Genomic DNA, 23,103 nt, shown 5'->3' with positions numbered 1-23,103 from the left:
ACACAAGCAATGAATCTGTTTCTAATATTTGTAAAACGTTAATGAACCAAAAACTTTTCAAAAAATGGAAATGTTAAAAATACAAATATTTATCTTGTAAAATGTTATCTCACTAGATAAAAACTAGACAATTAAAACTGAACTGGTTATTCGTATTGATCAAATGAAAAACACGAATAAATAATTTGCTGATTATAAATATAAAATTTATTTATCGAAGTAAATTACATCAAAATTAAATTTCGATCTGGACTCATCCACTGTTTCTTTACAAGAATTTTTTGGTTTTACTTGTACCAACTTAATACCAACTTTCATATATGTTATAAACAAAGATTTTATTTTTTTCATCAAATATTTGTAAGTTTTAGGGGAAATCCCACAAATACTCAAAATCATCGAAAATCGCTCTGAATTGCGTTTTTGGAGCTCTAATTTCGAAAAATCATTGGCCTTAATATCATATAATTAACCTTACAAATCGCGTTTTAAGACGCGAGTTTAAGAAAATATTCGTGCAAGGGTCCCCATGCCGCCTTTCTTCAATATCACAAGCAATGGGGTTTTTAAACGACACTTCAAAAAAAATTTAAGTGGAATAGCCCCTGAATGTGAAACATTGCTTAAATTTTTTGAACCATAATTTTGAACAATTTTCCTGGAAAATGCTCCAGATTTTCCTATATATAAAATTTTCAAAGTTTGTCTAAAGTTGCGTTTTTGAAACTTCAGTTTTGAAAACTTGCAGGGAGCGAAGGAATTGATTTCAATCTATTTAAAAAATAATCGATCAGAAACAGTCTCTGAGCTCCCTCCCTTACCCTAACGTCAAAAAACATGACGTACAATCGCGTTTTTAAAGCTAAAATTGCGTGTTTAAAGCTAAAAGTTTCAAAATTTTGACCGGACACATTTTAACTGTTTCCTATCTGATCAAAAAACATTTTTTTTTCTGTTTTCTGTTTTCTGTTTTTTTCAATGTGGCCCCTTAAAACTTTTTTTTTGGTTACATAACTGCACACAAGGGCAGAATTCAAGCAAATTTGGTGAGAACTAGACAAAGGAAAGTGCCTTTTGTTTGACTCTAAACAGTTATGTTCTCAGGAATTTTATCTGCTTCAATGATACAAAGGAATGTTTTGAAGACAGAGAGAGGAATATTTTCGTGCCCTAGGAAAAAAATAGAGAATCATTGCAATGATTCTGTATTTTGTGTGTTTTTGACTGATGATGACGTGATACACGAAATGAGGGGGCGCCGCAAGGCACCCCTCATTTCGTGTGAATGTCGTTGTGTTCCGTCGAAACGAGGGGCACCTTGCGGCGCCCCCTCATTTCGTGGCGCCCGGGTCGATTGCCCCGCTAGCCCTCCTCTTCGGACGGCCCTGCAAACAGCCCGAGTCCAGAGACTTCAGTTTCATCATTGTTATGGACTTATCAGTCTGAAACAGTCACTAACTCAGCTGGAGACAGATGTCATTTCACTGAAGCTGAGAGTGCCAACAAACTGGTTTCTAAAATAAATTAGCATTTAACAATTTTGGGTAACTGCATGTGTTCTTGGCTGGATTTCATACAATTTATTTTCAGTGATTTATTAATGGGACTATCATAATTTTTTTAAGGGGGGGGGGGGCTTTGTTTATTGCAAAAGTATTTATTAAGTGCCTTTTTCAATCCCTTGTTGCCATCTGGTATAAAGCTGCCACTATTTACTTTTACATTCAACATTGATTTAAGAGTCGCTATTTGCAACTGTGCATTTTTGCTACTCCACAAGTTATTTACTAACAAAAATACCTTTTATTGGGCAGGTGTGTCTTGTATTGTCATTATCAAGTTTTTAATCGATATTCCCTGTGAATTCTCAAAGTAACACCTTTCAAGAACGCCCCACCACATTTTTTCCAATTATAAGCTTTATCTGTGTTTGGAAAAAATGTTTATAAAAGATAAAAGCAATTTTCTTTGCATTTGAGGTTTTGAAGGTTTTCTTTCTTAAGGACTTGGCACAAGGGTGGATCCAGAAATTTTTCACTGGAGGAGCGACTGATTTTTATTACTTAATTTTTACTATGTATACCTACTGGTTTTAAAATATTGATCACAACAGTTTTGAACTTTGATGATTTCAAAACAGTTCCGAGATAGGTTCCCAAACCTCTCTTCCAACCCTTCTCCCAACATCAATGAAACTCGTCTAAATTTGCGTTTTTTGAAAATCATTTTCGAAATAATTAGCGTTGCAGAGTCTCTCAGGGGGGGGGGGGGCAGTCGCCCCCATCGCCCCTCCCTTGTATCCGTCGCTGACTTGGCATGATGAATATCGGAGTGAGAGGCCATCACTTGTATGGATGAAATCTTTGGTCATCTCGGTTTTACAGCCCGGACTTTGCACCAAGTAATTATCATTTATTCCCAAAATTTAAAGATTTGTTGGGTGAAAAACAGTTTGCATGCAATGAACTGAAGCAAGCAGTGATTGCCTAGTTTAAATCTGTGGCAGCAAATGAGGGCAACATATTGAAAAATTGGCCGCACTTTACAAGAAATGTTTTGACTGCTACGGTAGGTACATAGAAAAATAGAGTCAAGTCTGTTAAGTTTAAAAACAAAGTTGGGTTTTTAAACTTTTTTAATCAAATAAATGATAATTTTGTTTTCTTTATCTTTTGTTTTGATTAAACCATGTTTAGTCATTCCTTACTTTCCGGATCACACTGTAGAAAAAAAACTCGGGTTTAAATGTGTATGAAAAGAGCGCGCTCTCCTTTTACCAGGAAACCATGATGATAATGATGATGACTTATTCGTCTGGTCTAGCCGCGGGCTAGACCAGGCCCATGAGCCCAAGAGTCATCAAAAAATCACAAACCAGGAGAGGACTGGAGTAAATGTCCTCTCTGTCCAGTCCCGCACAATTCAAAAGATGTTCTGGAGATGCCTGCACCAATCTATATTTGGTACAGGTCTCAAAAACTTGCTCACCTGAATGAAAAGAAAGGCACTTGATGCCTACCCATTGTTGTTTGGACTACTCTATCCACCTTGATGGAAAGGGCACCACCTGGGGACTGCCTATTGTACCAGGGGTGAGTCGGAGGAGTCCTCCAATGTTCTTGGTTCAAAGTTTTCATTTTGGAAAAAATTTCTGAGAAGGTCAAAGTTCTTCTCGACACCAAATTTTCAGTGACACCTTCCTTGGCCTGGAGGCATGGGCGGATCTAGGGAGGGGGCCATGGCCCCTTCTGAGAAAACTTTTAAGAATAGTTTAAAAAACCCTTTTTTGAGCAAAAATGCACAAAATTTCCCTTATAATCAATAAGGAAAGCAATGAGGGGGGGGGGGCCATGGCCACCCTGAGAAACTTTCAAAAATAGTCAAAAACCTTTTGAGAGCAAAATATAAAAAAATCCTTATTATACCTCGAAGTCTAACAAGAATATAAAAACAACACCGGGGAGCCATAAAACCACACTGAGGAAGTTTCTCAAGTATAGTTTTTTAAAACAATCTTTCCTAACTTAAAATGAAAAAAAAAAATTCATTTTAATTCACGTGAAGTCTAACAAGAATGGAAACAATGCCAGAGGGAGGGCGTAGCCACCTCACAAAATTTTTAAAATATCAAGTGTATATCAAATATTTGGGTTCATTTAGCATAATGTTCTCGTCTTTTTAAATGTGTTTACTTCCCCCATGAGGGAAAGAAAAGGGATATGTGTTAGTAAGTGTCCGATAAAAAGTTATACATGTGTAATGATTGCTCTCTCTCTCATTAAGTTAAAGTTTTAACCTAGCTTTTTGCGGTGCTATGTAATTATTCTTCATTCCAAATTAATATGAGACCCTCTAAACCACTCTTTTACCTCTTGTTAATATTACCAAAGATCGTCTACAAACCAAGTTTTAAAAAATAACTAGTAAAAGTTTCCAGGGAAGGGTCTCCTACCTCTCCTTTTCGCCAACATCATTCAAGATCGGCCTAAATTTAGTTTTAAGTGCTTGAGTTTCAAAATGTTTCCGGGGGAGAACTCCTCCTCCCAAACATCATTGAAAGTTTTCAAGAATTACGTTTGTGGAGCTTCAATTTCGAAAAATTGCTGGTCCTCTAAAAATTACTCATGAATCATGGATTGTCTACATTTGTAATTTAAGGGGGGGGGGGGCGGTTCAGCGTCAAAAATTCACTCTTTTTACGATTTTTTTAAAAAGAAAATGGTTTGATTAAATTTATTAAAACCTTTCGTGCATTATTATGTATGGTTTTAAGAATGTTCTATAAATTTTTGATCAACAAATATCCACAGACAAGCTGATGTGACAGAGCTTTTCCCACAGCACCTTTGGAGAAAGATGATTTGAAGTGTTCACTATTTCTCAGCTGACATTTATTCGAAATCAAATTCCATTTGAATTTATTCAAAGTATTAATAAATCCTCGCCCTTACGTCCTCAGATCTTTTTTTGTTTGACTTTGAAATTTTTGGCGACCATTTGAAGTTAAAAATGCTATTTTTCACGAAAAATTCCGCTATTTTGTTAGTAAAAAACGCATTAAAAAAAAACTCAAACTCAACGTAGGGGGGAGGTTTTTTATATACAGAATTTGTGTACAAAACTTGAAATGGATCGGTCAATTAGTTTTAAAATTGGAGTGAACACCGACTTTTAAAAAATGGTTTGAGAAAAACGTATTTAAAGTTTTAGTAGTTAAAAGGCATCAATTCCAGCTACATAGAAGAGAGTTCCTGTAGCAGCTTCGATTTCCTCAGAATTTTCTTTTTTCATTATTTATTTATATTGTATCCGACAGCTGCAATCTTCGGCAGCTGTCGGAGCTAGTTTGAAGGAGCGGAGACTAGATACTTGACAACTTTGAGAATTTTGCTCGAAACGACTTGAAATTTTGGGAATATATTTTTGAAATGTTTGACTACGAGGCGAAACAAAAAAGAAAAAAAAAATCACTTTTTGAAACTGCAACCCCCCCACCTCCCCCAATTAAACGTTCAATTTTGAAAAAAATTTGGGAGTGGACCTCAGAATCTCTTCAACCTCTGACCTTACCAAAGATAGTCTAGAATGCGTTTTTAAGTCTAGAAATTCACCAAAAATCGTCTAAATCAGCCTTTTTTAGAGCTACAATTTCGGGGGGAGCGCTCCAAACCTCTTTTCCCCTACCATTACCAAAGATAATTAGAATGCATCTTTAAGACTGCAAATTAGAAAAATTTCTTGGTGTGAGCCCTCGAATTTCTCCTCCACGTATCATCACGAAAAGATCGTATTAAACTGCGTTTTTGGCTCTACAATGGCAAAAAAAAAATGCGCCGGAGAAACCCCGAACCTCCCTCTTCTTAACATTACTGGATATAATGTTTGCGTTTTTAAGGTTTCAATTTCGAAAAATGGGCCGGGGGTGATCGCACCCGAGCTCTTAATATTGCGAAAGACAGTTAAAATGCATTTCTAGGATTACAAATTGAAAAAAATTTCCTTAGATGGGCCCTCAAATCTCTCCTCCCTCTAACATCATCAAAGATCGTCTAAAACTTGATTCTTAGAGCTACTATTTCGAAAAATAGACAGGAGAGCGCCACCGAACCTCTTTTCTCCTAACATTACCAAAGATCGTCTAAAATGCATTTTTAAGACTACAAATTCGAAAACTTTCCGGGGGAGAAACCCCCGGTCCCCCTTTACTTCGGAGTGAATATTATTCTTAGGTTTAGTTCATATCTGCTTGCTCTTAAATCAGAAGTCCTACACAGTCGCTTCAGAACACAGTACTGACTACAGGAATACCACTTTCACTCAATGATATATGCAAACGTTTGTTAAGATATAAAGAGGAGAATTATTTAGAAGGTTACAGCCTTTATGTTAAACTTGCGTCGTCTAGTGAAAATTCCTTAAAAAATGCTCTAGTCAAAGGTGGGCTATATTAATATTTGTAAAATTCAAAAATTTTCCAAAACATCGTATTTTTCCAAATGCCCCCCCTGCGAGAATTCTGTCTGGATCCGCCCCTGCCAGGAGATCCGCTGTGTCATTGCCAAAGAGACCGACGTGTGGGATGGAATCCATTGGAGGTATATCTCATATTGCTGGGTGATTTCTTTAAGATTTTTAAGGATTGAGACAGATGATTCGTTTCCAACGTTTGTCCAGTTGCTAAGATGTTGGATAAGCACTGCGGCTGTCAGATAAAATCCATATTTCAGCAGATAATGTTACCGTCTTGATGATTCTGAGAGCTTCATCAATGGTAATTAACTCGGATCTAAAAACGGAACAGAAGTCTTGATTTCTAATTTTGAATGTATGAGAGCAATTAGGAGCCTTTATAAAGATGCCACTGCCACAGGAGTTCCTATCATTTTTGCTGCCGTCAGTATAAATTTGAGTTGCAGCAGCTGGTATTTGATTTATAATCTCCAATGTGAGTTGACGTAGGTATTCAAGCGGCTCTTGATTTTTGAAAGTATGAGTACCATTTCTGATCTAAAATGGACTTTAGGTAAGCCTTCTAGAGGGTTAAAGACTTTCTTCAAAACATGTTCTTTTACGTGCTGATCCAATGGATTCATCGTTTGCATTCGAGAGAAAGGACTGTCTCTTTATAGTTTCTGTCTGTTTGTCCAGTTTATAAGATATGCAGATGTGCGGTTATTAACTCCGTAGCTGTAAAGTTTACAAACGTATTTTGTAAGTATTAGGTTTCTTCTCAGACCAAACCAAGGAACCATACGATAGTGTAATGATGAAAAAAAAAAAAAAAGGAAATTAAGCAGGAATAGAAGAGCATTATGTTTCTGGATGCATAATTGTTTTTCCAAATGTCCGCGTAATCGAAATATTAGGTCTTAAAGTCTGCCAGCATTTTTGAAGGTCATTAATTGCAATTTATAAGTCACTAGTTGTACCCGGACGGCGATGCCCGTGTTAAGAATTTAAAGGAAGTCCGTTGAAAAAAAAAATCCACGCCCCTCCCCCCTATTTTTACGCCAAGTTCGCCACCTACGGCGGCTGTTTAAATAAATTTGGCAACCGTATTAATTAATCAATATCTATCTTTTTTGTACTTTCTATACCTATTTCCAGTTGCGTTTTGTGTCATTCACCTTTTTACGCCAAAATTGCCGTACTCAAATACTTAACATAAAATAGATACAGGGAAACGTCCGGCGGAAGCGACCGTGCTACAGTAACCCACCCAATTAGCGAGCGAAACGAACTCTGGCCGATAAGCAATTGCGATTAAAAATCACGGTACATCTAGGACAAAAAGGAAATCCCGTATCCTGTGCGAATAAGGGTTCAACTCCCCAGCAGAAAAACAACACAATTAAAAAACACGGTACGAATAAGGGTTCAACTCCCCAGCGGAAAAACAACACAATTAAAAAACACGGTACATCTAGGACAAAAAGGAAATTCCGCACCCTGTATTAAGAATTTAACTATAGAAAAGCTAACGTTTGAGAAAAGGAAAAAAAAAAAACCCCTCTAAAATTAAATAAAAAATAAACAAACTAATGATAATAAATTACATAAGTGGTTCCCAACCTTTTTTTTTACCTGAAAGTGGCCCCTCAAGTTAAAATGATTTCAGAGGCCAGAACATACATAAATTTTACAAAATATTAAAAAAAAAAAAAAAATTAATTTGAATTTTGTCATTTTAAATTCAAATTATGTTTTTCGCAATCACGAGTGTGTGTGGGTGTGTGTAGGCGTGTGTGTTTGGGTGTGGAGGGTATGTGTGTTTGTGTGTAGGGGGTATGTGTATGTGTGTGTAGGCATGTGTGTTTGTGTCTGTGTGCAGGCATGAGTGTGTGGGTAGTTGTGTGTATGAGTGTTTGTGTGTAGGCATATACCCAGTAAGCAAAATATCTTGCCTCAGTATTGCATAAAGGTTGACATGCAAGAAAAATCATCTTGCATTAATACTGCCTCAATGTTGTTATGTTACTCCCTTTATGCTGTCAGCAGGCTGCCACATTGACTGATATATAATATTGACTGACAAGGTGTATGCAGCATAATATCAGGAAAATATCAAGGTAGGCTGCTTTTGTAACATTGCATACATATTGATATGACAGGATAATATCAAGATGTTGTCATGACAGCATGAAATCAAGGTCTAGGCAAGATGATCTTGCTTTTGCAATCTTGCATACGTATTGATATGACAGGATAATATCAAGATGTTGTCATGACAGCATGAAATCAAGGTCTAGGCAAGATGATCTTGCTTTTGTAATATTGCATACGTATTGATATGACAGGAAAATATCAGGATACATTGACATGACAGTATGAAATCAGCTTGTTTGCAAGGTGTTTTATCCATTTATTTATTTGTATTATTTTCACTTCAAACTCGAGAATTAAATTTCATTCTTTAATTATTTCTGTTATTCTTCAAGATAGTTTTCTAGCCTGAGAATATTTTCTTAAAGCTGACATCTGATCGGAAATTCATATAAAGATATTAATAGTACTCGCAATTTAATTTAAAAAATGAAAGTTTCTTCGTTTTGCGTAATACTTGACTTATTTTTTAAATTCATGCTTCTAATTGTATTATAAAGACATAAAAGGCCTAGTTAGGAATAATTGCGGAAGTTTTTATAGCACATTTAAGAGTAAAGGTAGCAAAATAATAAATAAATAAATAAATACAATAAAGTACATTTTCAAATGGATGTCAGCATTGAAAATATCCCATGGACAAAACATATGAATTTATCTTAAAGAATAAAATAAATACCTTTGAATAAAATTAATCTTACGTGAGATTGAAGTGATAATACGAAATTCTGGGCTTCATGTCCTTTGTTTCAAAGTCTAGGGACGAAAAAAGTTATTTTCGGATATTTCTAACATTGATCGCACATCGTCTGCGATATGACTTGTTTAGTACTATATTAATAAACAAATATAGTTATCAGTCATTCATAAGTTTTTCCTGAAACAATACTATTCCACACTAATAACTAAGCAACCAACTTAACGAAGCCTAAAAGAATGCAACGCCACGTGCAGCACCTCTGAACCGATTGAGGTCGAAGCAGGAAGAATGTGCCAGCAATGCGAGGGACGCTGGGCAGAAAGAACTGTGCGCATGCGCAAGTATCAACGAAGGTCCACCTGTTCTATTGTGTACTAATTACCTTGACGGCGACAGCATGAAATCAATATCATCTTGACGGCGACAACATGTATGCAATGTTGTTATTGTAAGATAATATCAATATTGATATTTTAAGATGAATGCAATGTTGCATACGTGTTGTTATTGTAATATTGCTTTTTAATCTTTATGCAAGCTTTATGCAGTATGAAACACGTCAATATTGACGCCGTCAGTATAATATCAAGATCTGTCAAGGTTGATGCAAGAAATTTTGCTAGTATGTTTGTGTCTGTGTGCAGGCATGAAAGTGTGTGGTTGAGCATGGCGGGCTACGTGACTTTTTTGAATTGTAGAGCCGCTTACTCTTCGTTGTGAATTCGCAATAAAATATACTTGCAATAACTATACTGAAACATTTATTACAACACACGAACGTAACATTTAACATAAATTTAGAAATAAATATGACTTAGAATGATCGAGATATTTCAGAATGAAAAGAATGTGATGCAGCAACGCTGTTTGACTTATCGCTACTCAGTCATCTTTTTGTTCCATCAAGAAAATTAAGTTTTAACGTTGCCACTCACGCAAGCAATGAAAATTATAATAATTAAATTAAAGTTCTAGGCTCAGCTGCAGACGATAAGAACTACCATACTCCCCCCCATTGGACAAATGTCCAAAACTAAGTCTAAGTTGGTAGGGGAGCAATCTTAGTTATTGGTCTTTTAAATGTTCCTGATGTAGTTTTCACCTGAACAACTCTTACAGCTCCATCATCTCCAGGAAAAGTTTCCATAACTCTTCCTAAACTCCATTTCATGGGATGTTTGAGATCTTCTTTTAACAACACCAGTTGTCCAGTTTTTATATTTGGGTTAGATGACTTCCATTTACTTCTCTGCTGTAACTGTGTGAGATACTCAGCACTCCATCGCCTCCAGAATCCTTCGCGAAGAGCTTGAATCAACTTAAATCTTGAAGTGTATGATAGCGAATTTTCTGCATGGTAAGACTCAGGCATTGCTAGAAGCGGTGCTCCAATCAGAAAGTGACCCGGTGATAAGGGATCAAGGTCGTTTGGATCACTACTAAGAGGAGTTAGTGGTCTTGAATTCATACATGCTTCAATCTGAATAATTAAAGTTGATAATTCTTCATAATTAAGCACTGCTGATTTACATACTTTGAAAAGATGTTGCTTCATTGATTTGATGTTAGACTCCCAGATACCTCCAAAATGAGGTGCACTGGGTGGGATGAAATGCCAGTTAATAAACAGCTCTGAAGCAAAGTCCTGAACTGATGCTGATTTAAGAATTTCCATTTGACTGTATAAATAGTTTCTTGCACCTTTAAAGTTAGAGCCGTTATCAGTATATATGTCTGAAGGTTTTCCTCTTCTCGATATAAATCTTCTGAGGCACGCTAAGAATGAATCTGTACTTAGTTCGGACACAACTTCAAGATGAACTGCTTTTGTCGTGAAGCAAATGAATAAAGCAATGTATGACTTTGTGGTAACCCTTGTTCTCTTGAGATTTGGCTTCGTTATTATCGGCCCTGCAAAATCTATACCCGTTTTGAGAAATGGTCTGGAAGGAAGAACGCGATCTTTAGGTAAATCTCCCATAATTTGGCACATGATTTTCTTCTTCATCTTGAAGCATGTCAGACAACGCTGAATATTTCTTCTGACTTTATCTCTTCCTGATATCAGCCAAAACCGCTGTCTAATGAGAGAGAGTACAACTTGTGTTCCTCCATGAAGAGAGAGTTAGTGATAATAATCAATAATTAAATCCGAAAGGTGATGATTTTTAGGAAGTAGCATTGGATGTTTTTGATCATTTGACATATTAGAGTGTTTAAGTCTGCCGCCAACTCTTAAAATACCGTTTTTGTCAAGAAAAGGATTCAATGATATTAAGGAACTTTTAGCTGGCAAACTCCCTTTAGTTTGAATAGCATGAATTTCCGATTTGAATTCTGAATCTTGGACCAACTTTACAATGCGAGTTGTGGCGTCAAGTAATTCTGATGTCTTAAGAGAACCTACTTTCCGATTATTTTTGTCACATTTTGCATTTTGAATAAATCGTACGCTATAAGCAACTACTCTAGAAAGCTTACTCAGCGAAGAATAGCTATGAATGAAGTTTAACTCGCCTTCTACTTGATTAGAATAACTTGCCGTTTTCACTGACACTTCTGAGATTTTTTCTTTTTCCAAAGCTGAATGATTTTGTGGAGGGATAACTATTGGCGAATCTGAAAGCCAAGAAGGACCTTTCCACCATAGTGAATGATTAAGAAGTTTTGAAGGCATGAGTCCTCTTGAGGCACAATCACAAGGGTTCTCTTTGCTTACAACTTGATGCCAGGCATCGACTTGAGTATTAGTATGAATTTGCGATATCCTATTAGAAATGAAGGATTTCCATTTATGAGGTTCGGAATTTATCCAATCAAGCACTATTTGGGAATCCGTCCAAAAGAATGACTCATCTACTTGAATGGCAAGATTTTCAACTACATTCTTGTAGAGTTGGCTTAACAATACAGCTGCACACAGCTCCAAACGAGGAAGCGTTATTGTTTTTAGTGGTGCGACTCTAGTTTTCGCGGCGATTAAACTAATCTTGACGTTCTCGTCTTCAAATTCTGATCTCATGTAAAGGACAGCAGCAAAAGCCTTTTGGGAAGCATCGCAAAAGCCATAAATTTGAATACATTTTACTGCAGAATTTTGGATGAAGAAATGTCGTGGCATTTGAATATTTTCAAGTATCGGAAGCTGTGAAGCAAAACTTGTCCATTCTTTAAGGATACTGTCTGGGAGTGGATCATCCCATTTTGACTTGCATAACCATAATTTCTGCATCATAATTTTAGCTAAAACTGTAGAGGGTGAAATGAAACCGAGGGGATCATAAATTCTAGCAATGCTTGACAATAATTGCCGTTTTGTGGTGACTTTTTGAGCTGGATTTAAATGAATCGCAAATGTGTCTTGATTTGGATCCCACTGAATGCCAAGAAGTTTCACTGACTGATCTTCAGCAATATTTATAGACTGTTCTGTTCCTTTTAGTTCAGGAGGTAATTTTGAAAGAATACTTTGTTCATTTGATATCCATTTTCGAAGAGTGAATCCACCTCTTCTCATTAGATTAATTAAATCACTCATGAGATTTTCAGCTTCCTGAATTGAATCGGCTCCTGTTAATAGATCATCTACGTAAAAGTCCTTGTCAATAACTTTTGAGGCTTTAGGAAAATTCATCTCTTCATCTTCAGCAAGTTTTTTAATAGTTCTTATGGCTAAATACGGTGCGCAAGCAGTTCCGTAAGTCACTGTCTATATCTTCAATCAGCCACAGCAATTCAAATTCAACAAATTCAACAATTCAATCAATCATCAAGCCACAGATCTATAGTCTTCAATCTTTTGATCGGGATTTTCTCGCCACATAATTCTCTGAAAATCAGAATCTGAATGTGAGACAAGAATTTGTCGGAACATTTTTTCGATATCAGCCGCAAGAGCTATGGAGTGTATTCTGAAATTTGATAGAATATAAAATAGATCAGTCTGGAGTTTGGGTCCAGCATGCAAAACATCATTTAGCGAGATGTTTGTTGATGATTTAGCTGATGCGTCGAACACAACTCTTAATTTTGTGGTGCTGCTATGTTCTCTAATTACTCCGTGGTGTGGCATATAAAAACACTTGCGATCTTCTGCTATGATCTCTTCTGCTTGCACTAATTCCATGTGGTTTAAGGATAAATATTCCCTCATGAAATTCTTGTATTGATCATACATGCTAGGATTTTGGATTAGTTTCCTTTCCAACGACAGAAATCGTGCAACCGCTTGATCTCTCGAATTTCCAAGACTTGGTTCTTCCTTGAATGGCAGTTTGACTTCATATCTTCCAGTGTCATCTCTAGTTGTAGTTTCTGAGTAAAACTTTTCACAGTTTGCGTCTTGAATGCTTAACTTTTCTTTCTGAGGAATAGATTCCAATTCCCAGAATTTCTGAAGAACTTCATCAATTTTTACACTGGAATGGTGACTCAATTTGGTATTTTCTGTACCTTCATATAATTTGGACGATACCCTTCCTGAGAGAATCCAACCTAACTTTGATTGAATAGCTGTAGGTGTGTCTTTTCCACCACTTATCTTGCGACCTTGAATTATGTCAAAAAATACATCTGCACCTAATATTATGTCTATGTTTCTGGAGATGTAGAAATCAGGATCTGCTAACTGCAAACTTTCAATGTGTGACCATTTATGACTAGAAATAAGGAAATTTGGTAATTTCGTAGTAAGTTCTTTAACTATTAGTGCTTTAGTAGAAAAGGTTTCTGAATTAAACCGTGGAGTAAAGTTTAAATTTACTAAGTAATTGGACTTTCCAGCAACTTGATTACCAGTTCCTATGACTAAGTGATTAGTTGAAAATGTTTTTAGATTAAGTCTATTACAGCATTCTTCAGTCATCAATGAGGTTTGAGAACCACAATCGAGTAAAGTTCTACACAGTTGCCAATGTCCTTGAGAATCCTTGACTTTGACTAAAGCTGTAGATAGCAGAATATTGCACGAATTATTCAGACCAGTTAAAGCTAGACTGCTGGACTGAGAATTATTAACTTGAACAGACTCACCTGACCTCTGTGCAGAATTATCGACTGAAAGGTTCGATTTGTATGAAGAATCATGTAAGAGAGTGTGGTGTCTTTTAGAACAATCTTTGCAGTGAAAAGTAACTTTACACTTCGAAGTATCGTGATTAGCTCTCAAGCAGTTAAAGCAAAGTTTATTCTTCTTCGCTAGATTCCACCGTTCTTGAGGGCTCAAATTTTTGAATTCTGAACATTTGAACAATGCATGATCTAAATTGCACAATACACAACTTCTACGATTTACGTTTGTTACGGAATTATAGCTAACTGACTTCTTAGATTTCAAAAGTTCCTCTTTGGGATAGTTTTCTTTGCAGGTTTTCATGCTTCTGGCATGCTTTTCTAAAAATTCAATAAATTTCGTATACGATGGAATTTCTTCATCTTCTAATGTGAGCTCCCACTGTTTTCGGATATTATCATCTAAGCGTTTTTCGAGAAATTGAATAATGATTAATTCTGAAAGTTTGTCTAACTCAAATCCCAACGTTTTTAGATTACGAATTGCTTCATTGCAAGAATCCAAAATATCCCGAAGAGATTTAGAAGTCATCAATTTGACTGGTTTAATGCTAAATATTTTCGAAACTAAAGCATATGATAACTCTCTTTTGTTGTCATAACGACTAATTAACGTTTCCCAAGCTTGAGAATAATTATTTTCTGTGATAGGAAAGCCCTTTATTAATCGAGCAGCTTCTTCTGTAACTGATGCATGCAAGTATTGCAATTTTTGTAGTTGACTTAAATTTGGCTTATCATGAATAGTCGAAATGAAAATTTGTTTAAAGCTAATCCAATTACTTATATTTCCGTTAAATGCTGGAAGATCGAATTTAGGCAAATTTATGCTCGTACTTGTTTGAAAAGGTCCACTTCGCGATGGTAATGTAGACCGATTATCTTTCTCAAAGTCAAGCTTAATGTTTTCAATTCTGCTTTCAATATCGAACTGAAGATTTAGAATTTTATCTGAATATTCTTGGCTAGCTTCTATTTCATTTTCGAATTCATCCATATCTTCGATTAAGTTTTCAACTTCTGCATCAGCGACTTGAATTTGATTTAGCTTACTATTTAATTGCAGCTTGAATGTGCTTAAATCTTCCACAGTAACGTCTTCATTATTTAACTGCTCAGAAATTTTATTCAGTAGCTTAGTTGTTACCGCGCGAATAGTAGCTCGTTTCTTTTTTGCTTTTTCATACGCAGATGCAGCTTTAGAAGTCATGGTTTATCACAAAATGAAAGATAGAATGAGAATAAATAGAATAGAATGTATCTATATCATGTAATAAAGTTTAATAGAATAGAATGTATCTTTGGTTGTAAACCAGGGTTAAGAACCTTTTCCGAGAATTACAACAAAATATATCATTCAAGAATGGTTTTTTTGATAAACGTTTCTTATACACTTCACTCAGAATAGAATATAATCCATTTCAATGAATAAAAGTCTCAGTTTCATTTATAGCACAAATGAATTAGAATAATAATGTTCATGGGAATTTGCATGCGAATAAGAATCAAATGTCCGTTATTTACGTTTTATGCAATGTCCTACATTTGCATTTTTCATTACAAGAGATTTTAAAATATCGTACCTTATGAAAAGGATTCCATGAATCATAAACGAAACATCAAAATCCTCACTGGTGGCTCCAAAAATGGTTGAGCATGGCGGGCTACGTGACTTCTTTGAATTGTAGAGCCGCTTACTCTTCGTAGTGAATTCGCAATAAAATATACTTGCAATAACTATACTGAAACATTTATTACAACACACGAACGTAACATTTAACATAAATTTAGAAATAAATATGACTTAGAATGATCGAGATATTTCAGAATGAAAAGAATGTGATGCAGCAACGCTGTTTGACTTATCGCTACTCAGTCATCTTTTTGTTCCATCAAGAAAATTAAGTTTTAACGTTGCCACTCACGCAAGCAATGAAAATTATAATAATTAAATTAAAGTTCTAGGCTCAGCTGCAGACGATAAGAACTACCAGTGTGTTTGTGTGTGTGTATGTGTGTGTGTTTGTTTGTGTGTGTGTATGTGTTTGTGTATGTGTATGTAGTTGTGTATGTATGAGCGTGTGTGTAGGACATGGATGCAACCCGGAGACGGCTTTCGCTATAGGAGCAGCATCGTGAGGAGCCGGTCGACGATGAGGATGCGGAGGGTGGCGGTGGGAAAATAAAATGATAGCACGCCAAAAACAGTCAAATGAAAGCAATAAGCAATCGTGATTGCTCAAAAAAAAAAAAAAAAACTCCTCCCCCCTTCTCATGTTAAATAATCAGTAATAATATTTTTAACTAAAATGCGTAAACACCCTTTAAAAACCTAAATGCGAAATAAAAAAATAATCCGCAACTCCATTGTACATCGCCAAATCCGCTAAGCGACTTTCAAATTAGAAAGAAAATCAATATAGAGCAACCCCTCTAGCTTGTGGCAAGTCTCCAGCTGAATTATATCTAAACAGAGAATTTCGTATTCGCTTGAACTCGATCTTCCCATATCATCCAACAACATCAAAAATTTCCAGTGATCCTGTGAGATCTTTTCAAGTGGGGGAGAGAGTCCAGGTTCGAGTCTTCATAAACAACCAAAACGTCTGGCAGTTTGGAAAAGTAATAAAAAAGTTTGGTTCACGCCATTATTTGATTAGGCTAGATTCCGGACGACAACTGAAAAGACATATTAATCAACTGCATTTGACCGGTGTGCCAATGCACCTTGAGGAGAACCCTTCTCAAGAGCGCCATTCTAATGTTTCCAGTGATTCAAGACAACGGACTGTGGTTTTTGATGTTCCACGGATTCCAGAGAAAGTTCCTGCAATCTCCTGTGACAACCAGAATGCTCCCGCGGCAACTCAGAATACCAGTCAACCTTCGGCGGCGCTAGTGTCGCGCCTTCTCTATATACTTTAACTTCTATGTTGTGCTTCCGGAAAGCAGAGCAGCGCCATGTTTAATACTGTAAATACGTGTATATTCGAATAAAGTAAATTAAGTGTTTCTATCATATTTGTGCTATCCAGTAACATTGCCTCTTCAATTATATGACGGTCACTACAACCTTTTTCATCCGCCATTAGACAGTGGATGCAGTGCCCCCTATAGTTTATTGGAGTTGCGAATACGAGTGGATGAGGTTGTTTCTTTCAGTCAAAAGCAGTACTTTTTGTCACTGAAATTGATAGAATAAGCAAAAAAATAGTAATAATAATAACATGAACCCAGAAAATATTTTCATTTTCCCAACAGTTATTTTTTAGTTAATTTTTTTAAATGTCCGATCTTTCAAACAAGGCGTGGTCTTGATAACGTCACAAATGATGCTCTTTGGCGCATCTTTCTACTGCGTTTCCACATTATGATAATCAAGAAGCGAATTCAAATTGTGCTCTACGCTTGCTATCAACCATATCGTTGCCAATACATGTAGGTAAAGATGCGAATTAAATATTTTGCTCTGTGAATGGCAACACTGAATGGCATTGCATCATTTGTGATGTCATCGGCAGAAGCTTAAACAATGAAAGCGGACCGATTTATGTAAGTTTTTAAAAATATTAAACTTAAACAAATTATTTAAAAAATTATCCGATCCTATGTTTTTAAGCATGCTCTTTCAGAAAAAAATACTTTTAAAATTTTGGAAACGAGTCCATTGTCACCAGAGCTCGAGACACGAATACTAGTAATTTGCTAAAATAAAAATAATCCCAAAATGTAGTTTCATATCCGAAAGGTTTGCAGGGAGTTGCATTTCTTGAAACTTCGTCATAACAAAAGGCTGAACTTGAGAATTCCGTCTCCCTTACCTTGATTACAGTCATCGTAATTTCTCGACTTCATTAACTCACAAGTAACACTACCCAGATGTGAATAACCGATTGAAAAAATAAAAAGATAATTAATTTGAATTCTGAAATTTTGAATTCAAATTATGTTTTTCGCAATCACGAGTTGCGACACTCATTGGGGGCTATTGTTTCTAGAAACAGCTGTCTTCCCAAGCCTACCACTCCTCCTGGACGGTTACACGTATATAGTTGTGTGTGTGCAAGTGTGTGTGTATGTGTAGGCGCGCGTGCGTGCATGTGTAGGCTTGTGTGTGCGCGTAGACCTGTGTGTATGCACGTAGGCGTGTGTGTATTAGCGTGCTTGTGTGTAGGACATGGACGCCCCCGACCAGGAGAAACGGATTCCAGGAGCCAGTGCTCGGAGCCGCGCCTGTAGAGGCCGGTGGGCGGTGGTGGTGGTGTCCCTGGTCCAAGCTGAAAAAGGAACCAAACATTAAGGACGGTGAAATGAAAGCAATAAGCAATCGTGATTGCTCAAAAAAAGAAACAAAGAAAGAAGATAAATCGCCAAATAATAATCAAAAAAGGGAATTTTTATCTCAAAACAAAAAAACTAATTTGAATTTTGATATCTTGAATTCAAATTATGTTTTTCGCAATCACGAGTGTGTGTGTAGGCGTGTGTGTTTATGTCTGTGTACAGACATGAGTGTATGTGCATGTGTGTAGGTGTATATGTGTGTGATGATGTGTGTATATGTAGTTGTGAGTGTGTAGGTGTGTGTATGTGTGATGGTGTGTGTATAGGTGTGTGTATGCGTGTGTGTGTAGGATATCGAAGCAACCTGGAGACTTAGCTCGCTATAGGAGCGGCATCGGGAGGGGTCGGTCGACGGTGGTGCTGCAAATTGAGACGGGTAGGGGGAAATAAAATCAAAGGAACGCCATTCGAAGGCCAAATGAAAACAATAAGCAATGTAATTGCTCAAAAAAACATATCGATAGAACACTTTGAAAATATTGAACATCGGCATCGTTTTATCGCCAACAAACACCTTTAACAGGGCTAAATGCACCCCTAAATATTGGATATTGGGAATTAGAGGGTACAATATATCTATTTATTTTAAATCTTAATCACAAACATTCAAATAAATAATTGCAAATTTGAAAAAACTCAACTAACTAAAGTTGACGTGTTTCAGGATTTTTCAGAAAATACTTTTAATTGGGATAAACCATTCTTCCCAATATTACCCCGCCACGGTGAATGACCCTAAACCCATAGGAAAGGCATAGGGGGGCAAGTGCCCCCCTATGCCTTTCCTAGTAGTCCTAGTAGTCCTTCCCCTTTTGAGTCAAGGGCAGAGTTATTATTTTGCCCCCCTAGTTTTTAAGCAAAAGATTTTTTTAATTGTTTGTCAAATGATCTATACCTTATTTTCAAACAATAATAAAATGTAATTCGCATATTACCGATGCAATTGTTATAAAATACATGCAAAAGTTGTATCCTTGTAGTCAACCATCAAGTAGTAATTTCAACTTTATAGTTTATTTGTTTTAAACTGCACCACAGCAGCGCAATCAGAAGCCCAGAGCGTTTTTAAAGCTCCAATTTCTAGAAATTTCCGCTGAAATCCCTGTATCTTTTGTCCCCCTAAACATCAGCGAACAAAGTCTAAAATTGTGTTTTTAAAGCTACAAGTTTCAAAATTTTCCCCGGAACCCCCTGTCCAATTAGATAAAAACTTTTTTTTTATTTTTCGATGTGCCCCTTCCCCTAAAAACTTTTTTCTGGTTGCGCCACTGAAATAGAATATCTCTTTGTTCTAGTGCTTAGATCACTAATAACAATGTTTATATGTTTCGGATAAAGTAAGAATAACAGGTAAACCTAGCTTTAAACGGTTAAAGCCGGGATTAGCAACGCCTTACAGCTAAAGCCCGAAAAGCTCCAAATGCTTCCCACTTTAACCGGCTAAAACTGTGTCTAACCAACCCCAGTCGGTTAAAGTCCAAAGTTACGTTGTACATTTTTATGGAGAAATATATTATAAGTGTAGGTATAGGTAGACAAAAATAAGAATAAACCGTAAAAGACATGAAGTTATCAGCAAAAATAAAAATTAAAAGTAATCAATGAATAAGGACATTAAGTTATTAATAAACATACAAATTTAAATAATCATAGGAATTTTCAACTTTTTTTGTTATTGCAAGATAAACTTCAATAGCATTTAGAGTTACATAAAATATTTGCCACTTTGCAAAGACATTTTTTGGTGCCACATTTTGTTTTACAGTGGCATTTTTTGAATCCTTGACCACCACAAGTTGATTGTAGATTTGCAAGTTGCTGTAAGGACTTGCGCTCATCTGAAACATCCCCAATGTTTACAAATTGTGATTCAAATACAGTAAATTAATTTCTTGAAAACATTTCAGGAATTGTTCCTTTCTCATTATGCAATTTATACAATCCGTTCTCATTACATTCAAGAACTGTTAAAATAATATTTCTAAAGTCACCCCTACCTCCATCTACGTCAGGAATTTTAACTCTTACGTTATCACCAACATTGCAAGGTGGGTACTCAGTATTGGACAAAGATTTTTTTTTTTTTGGCTTGTTCTGCTAAGTTTGCTTTCCCTTCGTTTCTATAATTAATTATGTTATCATTTTTAGAGCACAAATCACATAACCCATTTCTGTTTTTTCACAGTTCACACTCAGCACTAAATCTACCACTTCTTCTTCACTTTCAGTTTCTTTGAAGCTTTGTTCTTGTTCTTTCTGGATCTTAACTAGTTCCTCTAAGTGCTCTTCGTTAAGGACAGTATCAATTATTTCGTTCGGGAGACCAGATGACTTCAAACCAACTTTCATATCACAGCTTTATATGGTGAGCGTTTTATGCCATCATGGTAGCTTCTGTTTTTCATTAGCTGAACAAATTTAAATCCTTCAGACAATTTTTCACAATTTTCGTCCTTTATCTAGGTTATGAGCATATTTTTAATATTCTGGTTTGCTCTTTCCATGCTACCTTGGCTTTGACTGTGATGTGTTTTCCCTGTATTATTTTCAATCCTGTTCTCAGATATCTTAAATTTTCAACCACTTTGAAAGGAAAAATCCCTCCCATTATCAGACAGCAAAATTGAGGGGGATCCAATCATTAGATCATTGAAACAAATTGCGTAGAACGCGGAAAATTCTACTCTTTCTAACGATATGTAATATTAATATCTGCAAGTAATTTTTCACCCCTTTAATAGGTAATTTACGCGAAAAAATTAATTACAAAAAAAACTAACTCGAATTTTAAAAAATAAAATTCACATTTGCACATCCCCGTGGCTCGAATAATTTTGTACAAAATTTCAAGACTGTAGGTGCTATGGGGTCTCCTGGACGCACGTCTGCCAGACTTCCTTCCGGAATTTCTTTGAAACCTTACTTTTATTTACTACTAGCAGTACCTGCACAGCGATGCCTGTGCTAAAAATTTAAAGAAAATCCGTTGAATTAAAGAAAAACAAATTACATCAAAATTACATTTGATGTAGCTTTCAAATGAAAAAAACTCCATAATTCATCGCTAAATTCGCCAAGCGACTTTCTAATTAAAAAGAAAATCAATTAACATACGCACAATGGATTTTTACTAATAATAAAGCTCAAAGTCTCTTTCTGGATGTCTGGATGTCTGTAGGATGTCTGGATCTCTGTGACGCGCATAGCGCCTAGACCGTTCGGCCGATTTTTATGAAGTTTGGCTCAAAGTTAGTTTGTAGCATGGGGATGTGCACCCCGAAGCGATTTTTCGAAAATTCTCTTTTGTTCTTTTTCTATTTCAATTTTAAGAACATTTTCCGGAGCAAAATTATCATAAGATTGACGAGTAAATTACGAAATTATCATGACCTGGAATGTGAGAGCGAATGAACATAGTCAATTGGCGAGAAATTCGTCATCCATTATTTGTAAATGTAGAGGCGAACCGAATGACCTTTTAATTTTTCAACTACGGGCAAAGCCGTGCGGGTATCACTAGTCTTTATCTTTACTAATAATAAAGCTGAAAGTCCTTCTGTCTGTCACGATCTCTGTGACGCGCATAGCGCGTAGACCGTTCGGCCGATTTTCATGAAATTTGGCACAAAGTTAGTTTGTAGCATGGGGGTGTGCACCTCGAAGCGATTTTTTGAAAAATTCGATGTGGTTCTTTTTCTATTCCAATTTTAAGAACAAAATTCACATAAGATGGACGAGTAAATTACGAAATTATCATTACGTGGAACCGTAACATTGGCACTAGCCAATTGCGAGAAAATTCACCATACATTATTTGTAAATATATGGCGAACCAAAAGACCTTTTAATTTTCTATTACGGGCAAAGCCGTGCGGGTACCACTAGTTTAAAATAAAGTAATAACATTAAAATATTCATAAGCAACAAAGGCAACTTCCTCCAAAATGTTTTAAAAGAAAGGAATTGAAAAATTGTCTGGAAAACGGACCTAGTGTTATAGTTGAAAATTGTCTGGAAAGTGGACCAAGTGTTATGGCAATTTCTCGAAAGAGAAGCCTTGAAAATTGGCTCAATTAGAATCGCTTATATCTCCTGTTCTAATTAATTGGGGAAAATGGAACAAACATCATCTTGTTTGGGAAGAAAAACCCTTTCCAACGATATCTAATGTTTGGGGGTGAAGGGATTTTTTACCCCCTAATTAGCCGAAATTTAGCTTAATTAGTTAATTGAAAAAAAAAACTAATTCGAAATTTAGAATTTCGGCTTCGAGGTGCACGGGTACGGGGCACATTCGAATTTTTGTGCCAAGTTTCAGGGCTGTAGGTGCTATGGGGTTTTCTGGCCATCGAGTACAAACAAAGAAACAAAGAAACACCGTCACCTTTATATATCGACTAGCAGTACCCGCACAGCGATGCCTTGTGCTAAAAATTTGAAGAAAATCCGTTGAATTAAAGAAAAACAAATTACATCAAAATTACATTTGCAGCAGCTTAGAAATGGAAAAAACTCCATAATTCATCACCAAATTCGCCAAGCGACTTTCTAATTAAAAAGAAAATCAATTAACATACGCACATGAATTTAAAATCCTCATATAAATAACAGCCGATGAGAAAGTAACCCGCGTATTTCAACAATGAAACTCGCGCCACTTCATGATTACTCGTAATTTGATAATATGTTTTGGTAATGTTTAACCAAGGCTTCACTTGATACGCGTCTTATCAGACTCAGTCATTTCAATAAAAGTTGTAGTATGAAACCAATCAATCAAACAAAAAACCTGGTCAGACTCCAGCGACATCTGTTGGATTTTAAGGCAACTTTAACAATATACACATCAGATAACTTTATTTTTAAAGTGAATATTCAAAATTGAG

At 36.0% G+C, this 23,103-nt stretch overlaps 1 protein-coding gene across 1 annotated transcript; it reads right to left on the bottom strand.

Annotated features, from left to right (window-relative positions):
* Window positions 1-12,572: 12,572 nt before the first annotated feature.
* LOC129230396 (uncharacterized) lies at window positions 12,573-15,083 on the bottom strand. Its single transcript, XM_054864794.1, has 2 exons — window positions 14,711-15,083; window positions 12,573-13,255 (listed from the first exon to the last, which is right to left on the bottom strand). The coding sequence occupies exons 1-2, from the start codon at window positions 15,081-15,083 to the stop codon at window positions 12,573-12,575; spliced, it is 1,056 nt and encodes a 351-aa protein (XP_054720769.1).
* Window positions 15,084-23,103: the final 8,020 nt, after the last annotated feature.

Source organism: Uloborus diversus, chromosome 9 (assembly GCF_026930045.1).
Source record: "Uloborus diversus isolate 005 chromosome 9, Udiv.v.3.1, whole genome shotgun sequence".
Classification (NCBI taxonomy): domain Eukaryota; kingdom Metazoa; phylum Arthropoda; class Arachnida; order Araneae; family Uloboridae; genus Uloborus; species Uloborus diversus.
Note: the sequence above shows the minus strand (reverse complement) of the source record. Positions and strands in the feature narration are given on the sequence as shown.

Coding starts and splice junctions, on each gene's coding strand:
- LOC129230396 (XM_054864794.1), bottom strand. CDS start 15,083: ATGACTTCTAAAGCTGCATCTGCGTATGAAAAAGCAAAAAAGAAACGA. Junction 13,256..14,710: donor AAGTGGACCTTTTCAAACAA/GTACGAGCATAA, acceptor AATTATATGAAG/GTACAGAAAATACCAAATTG.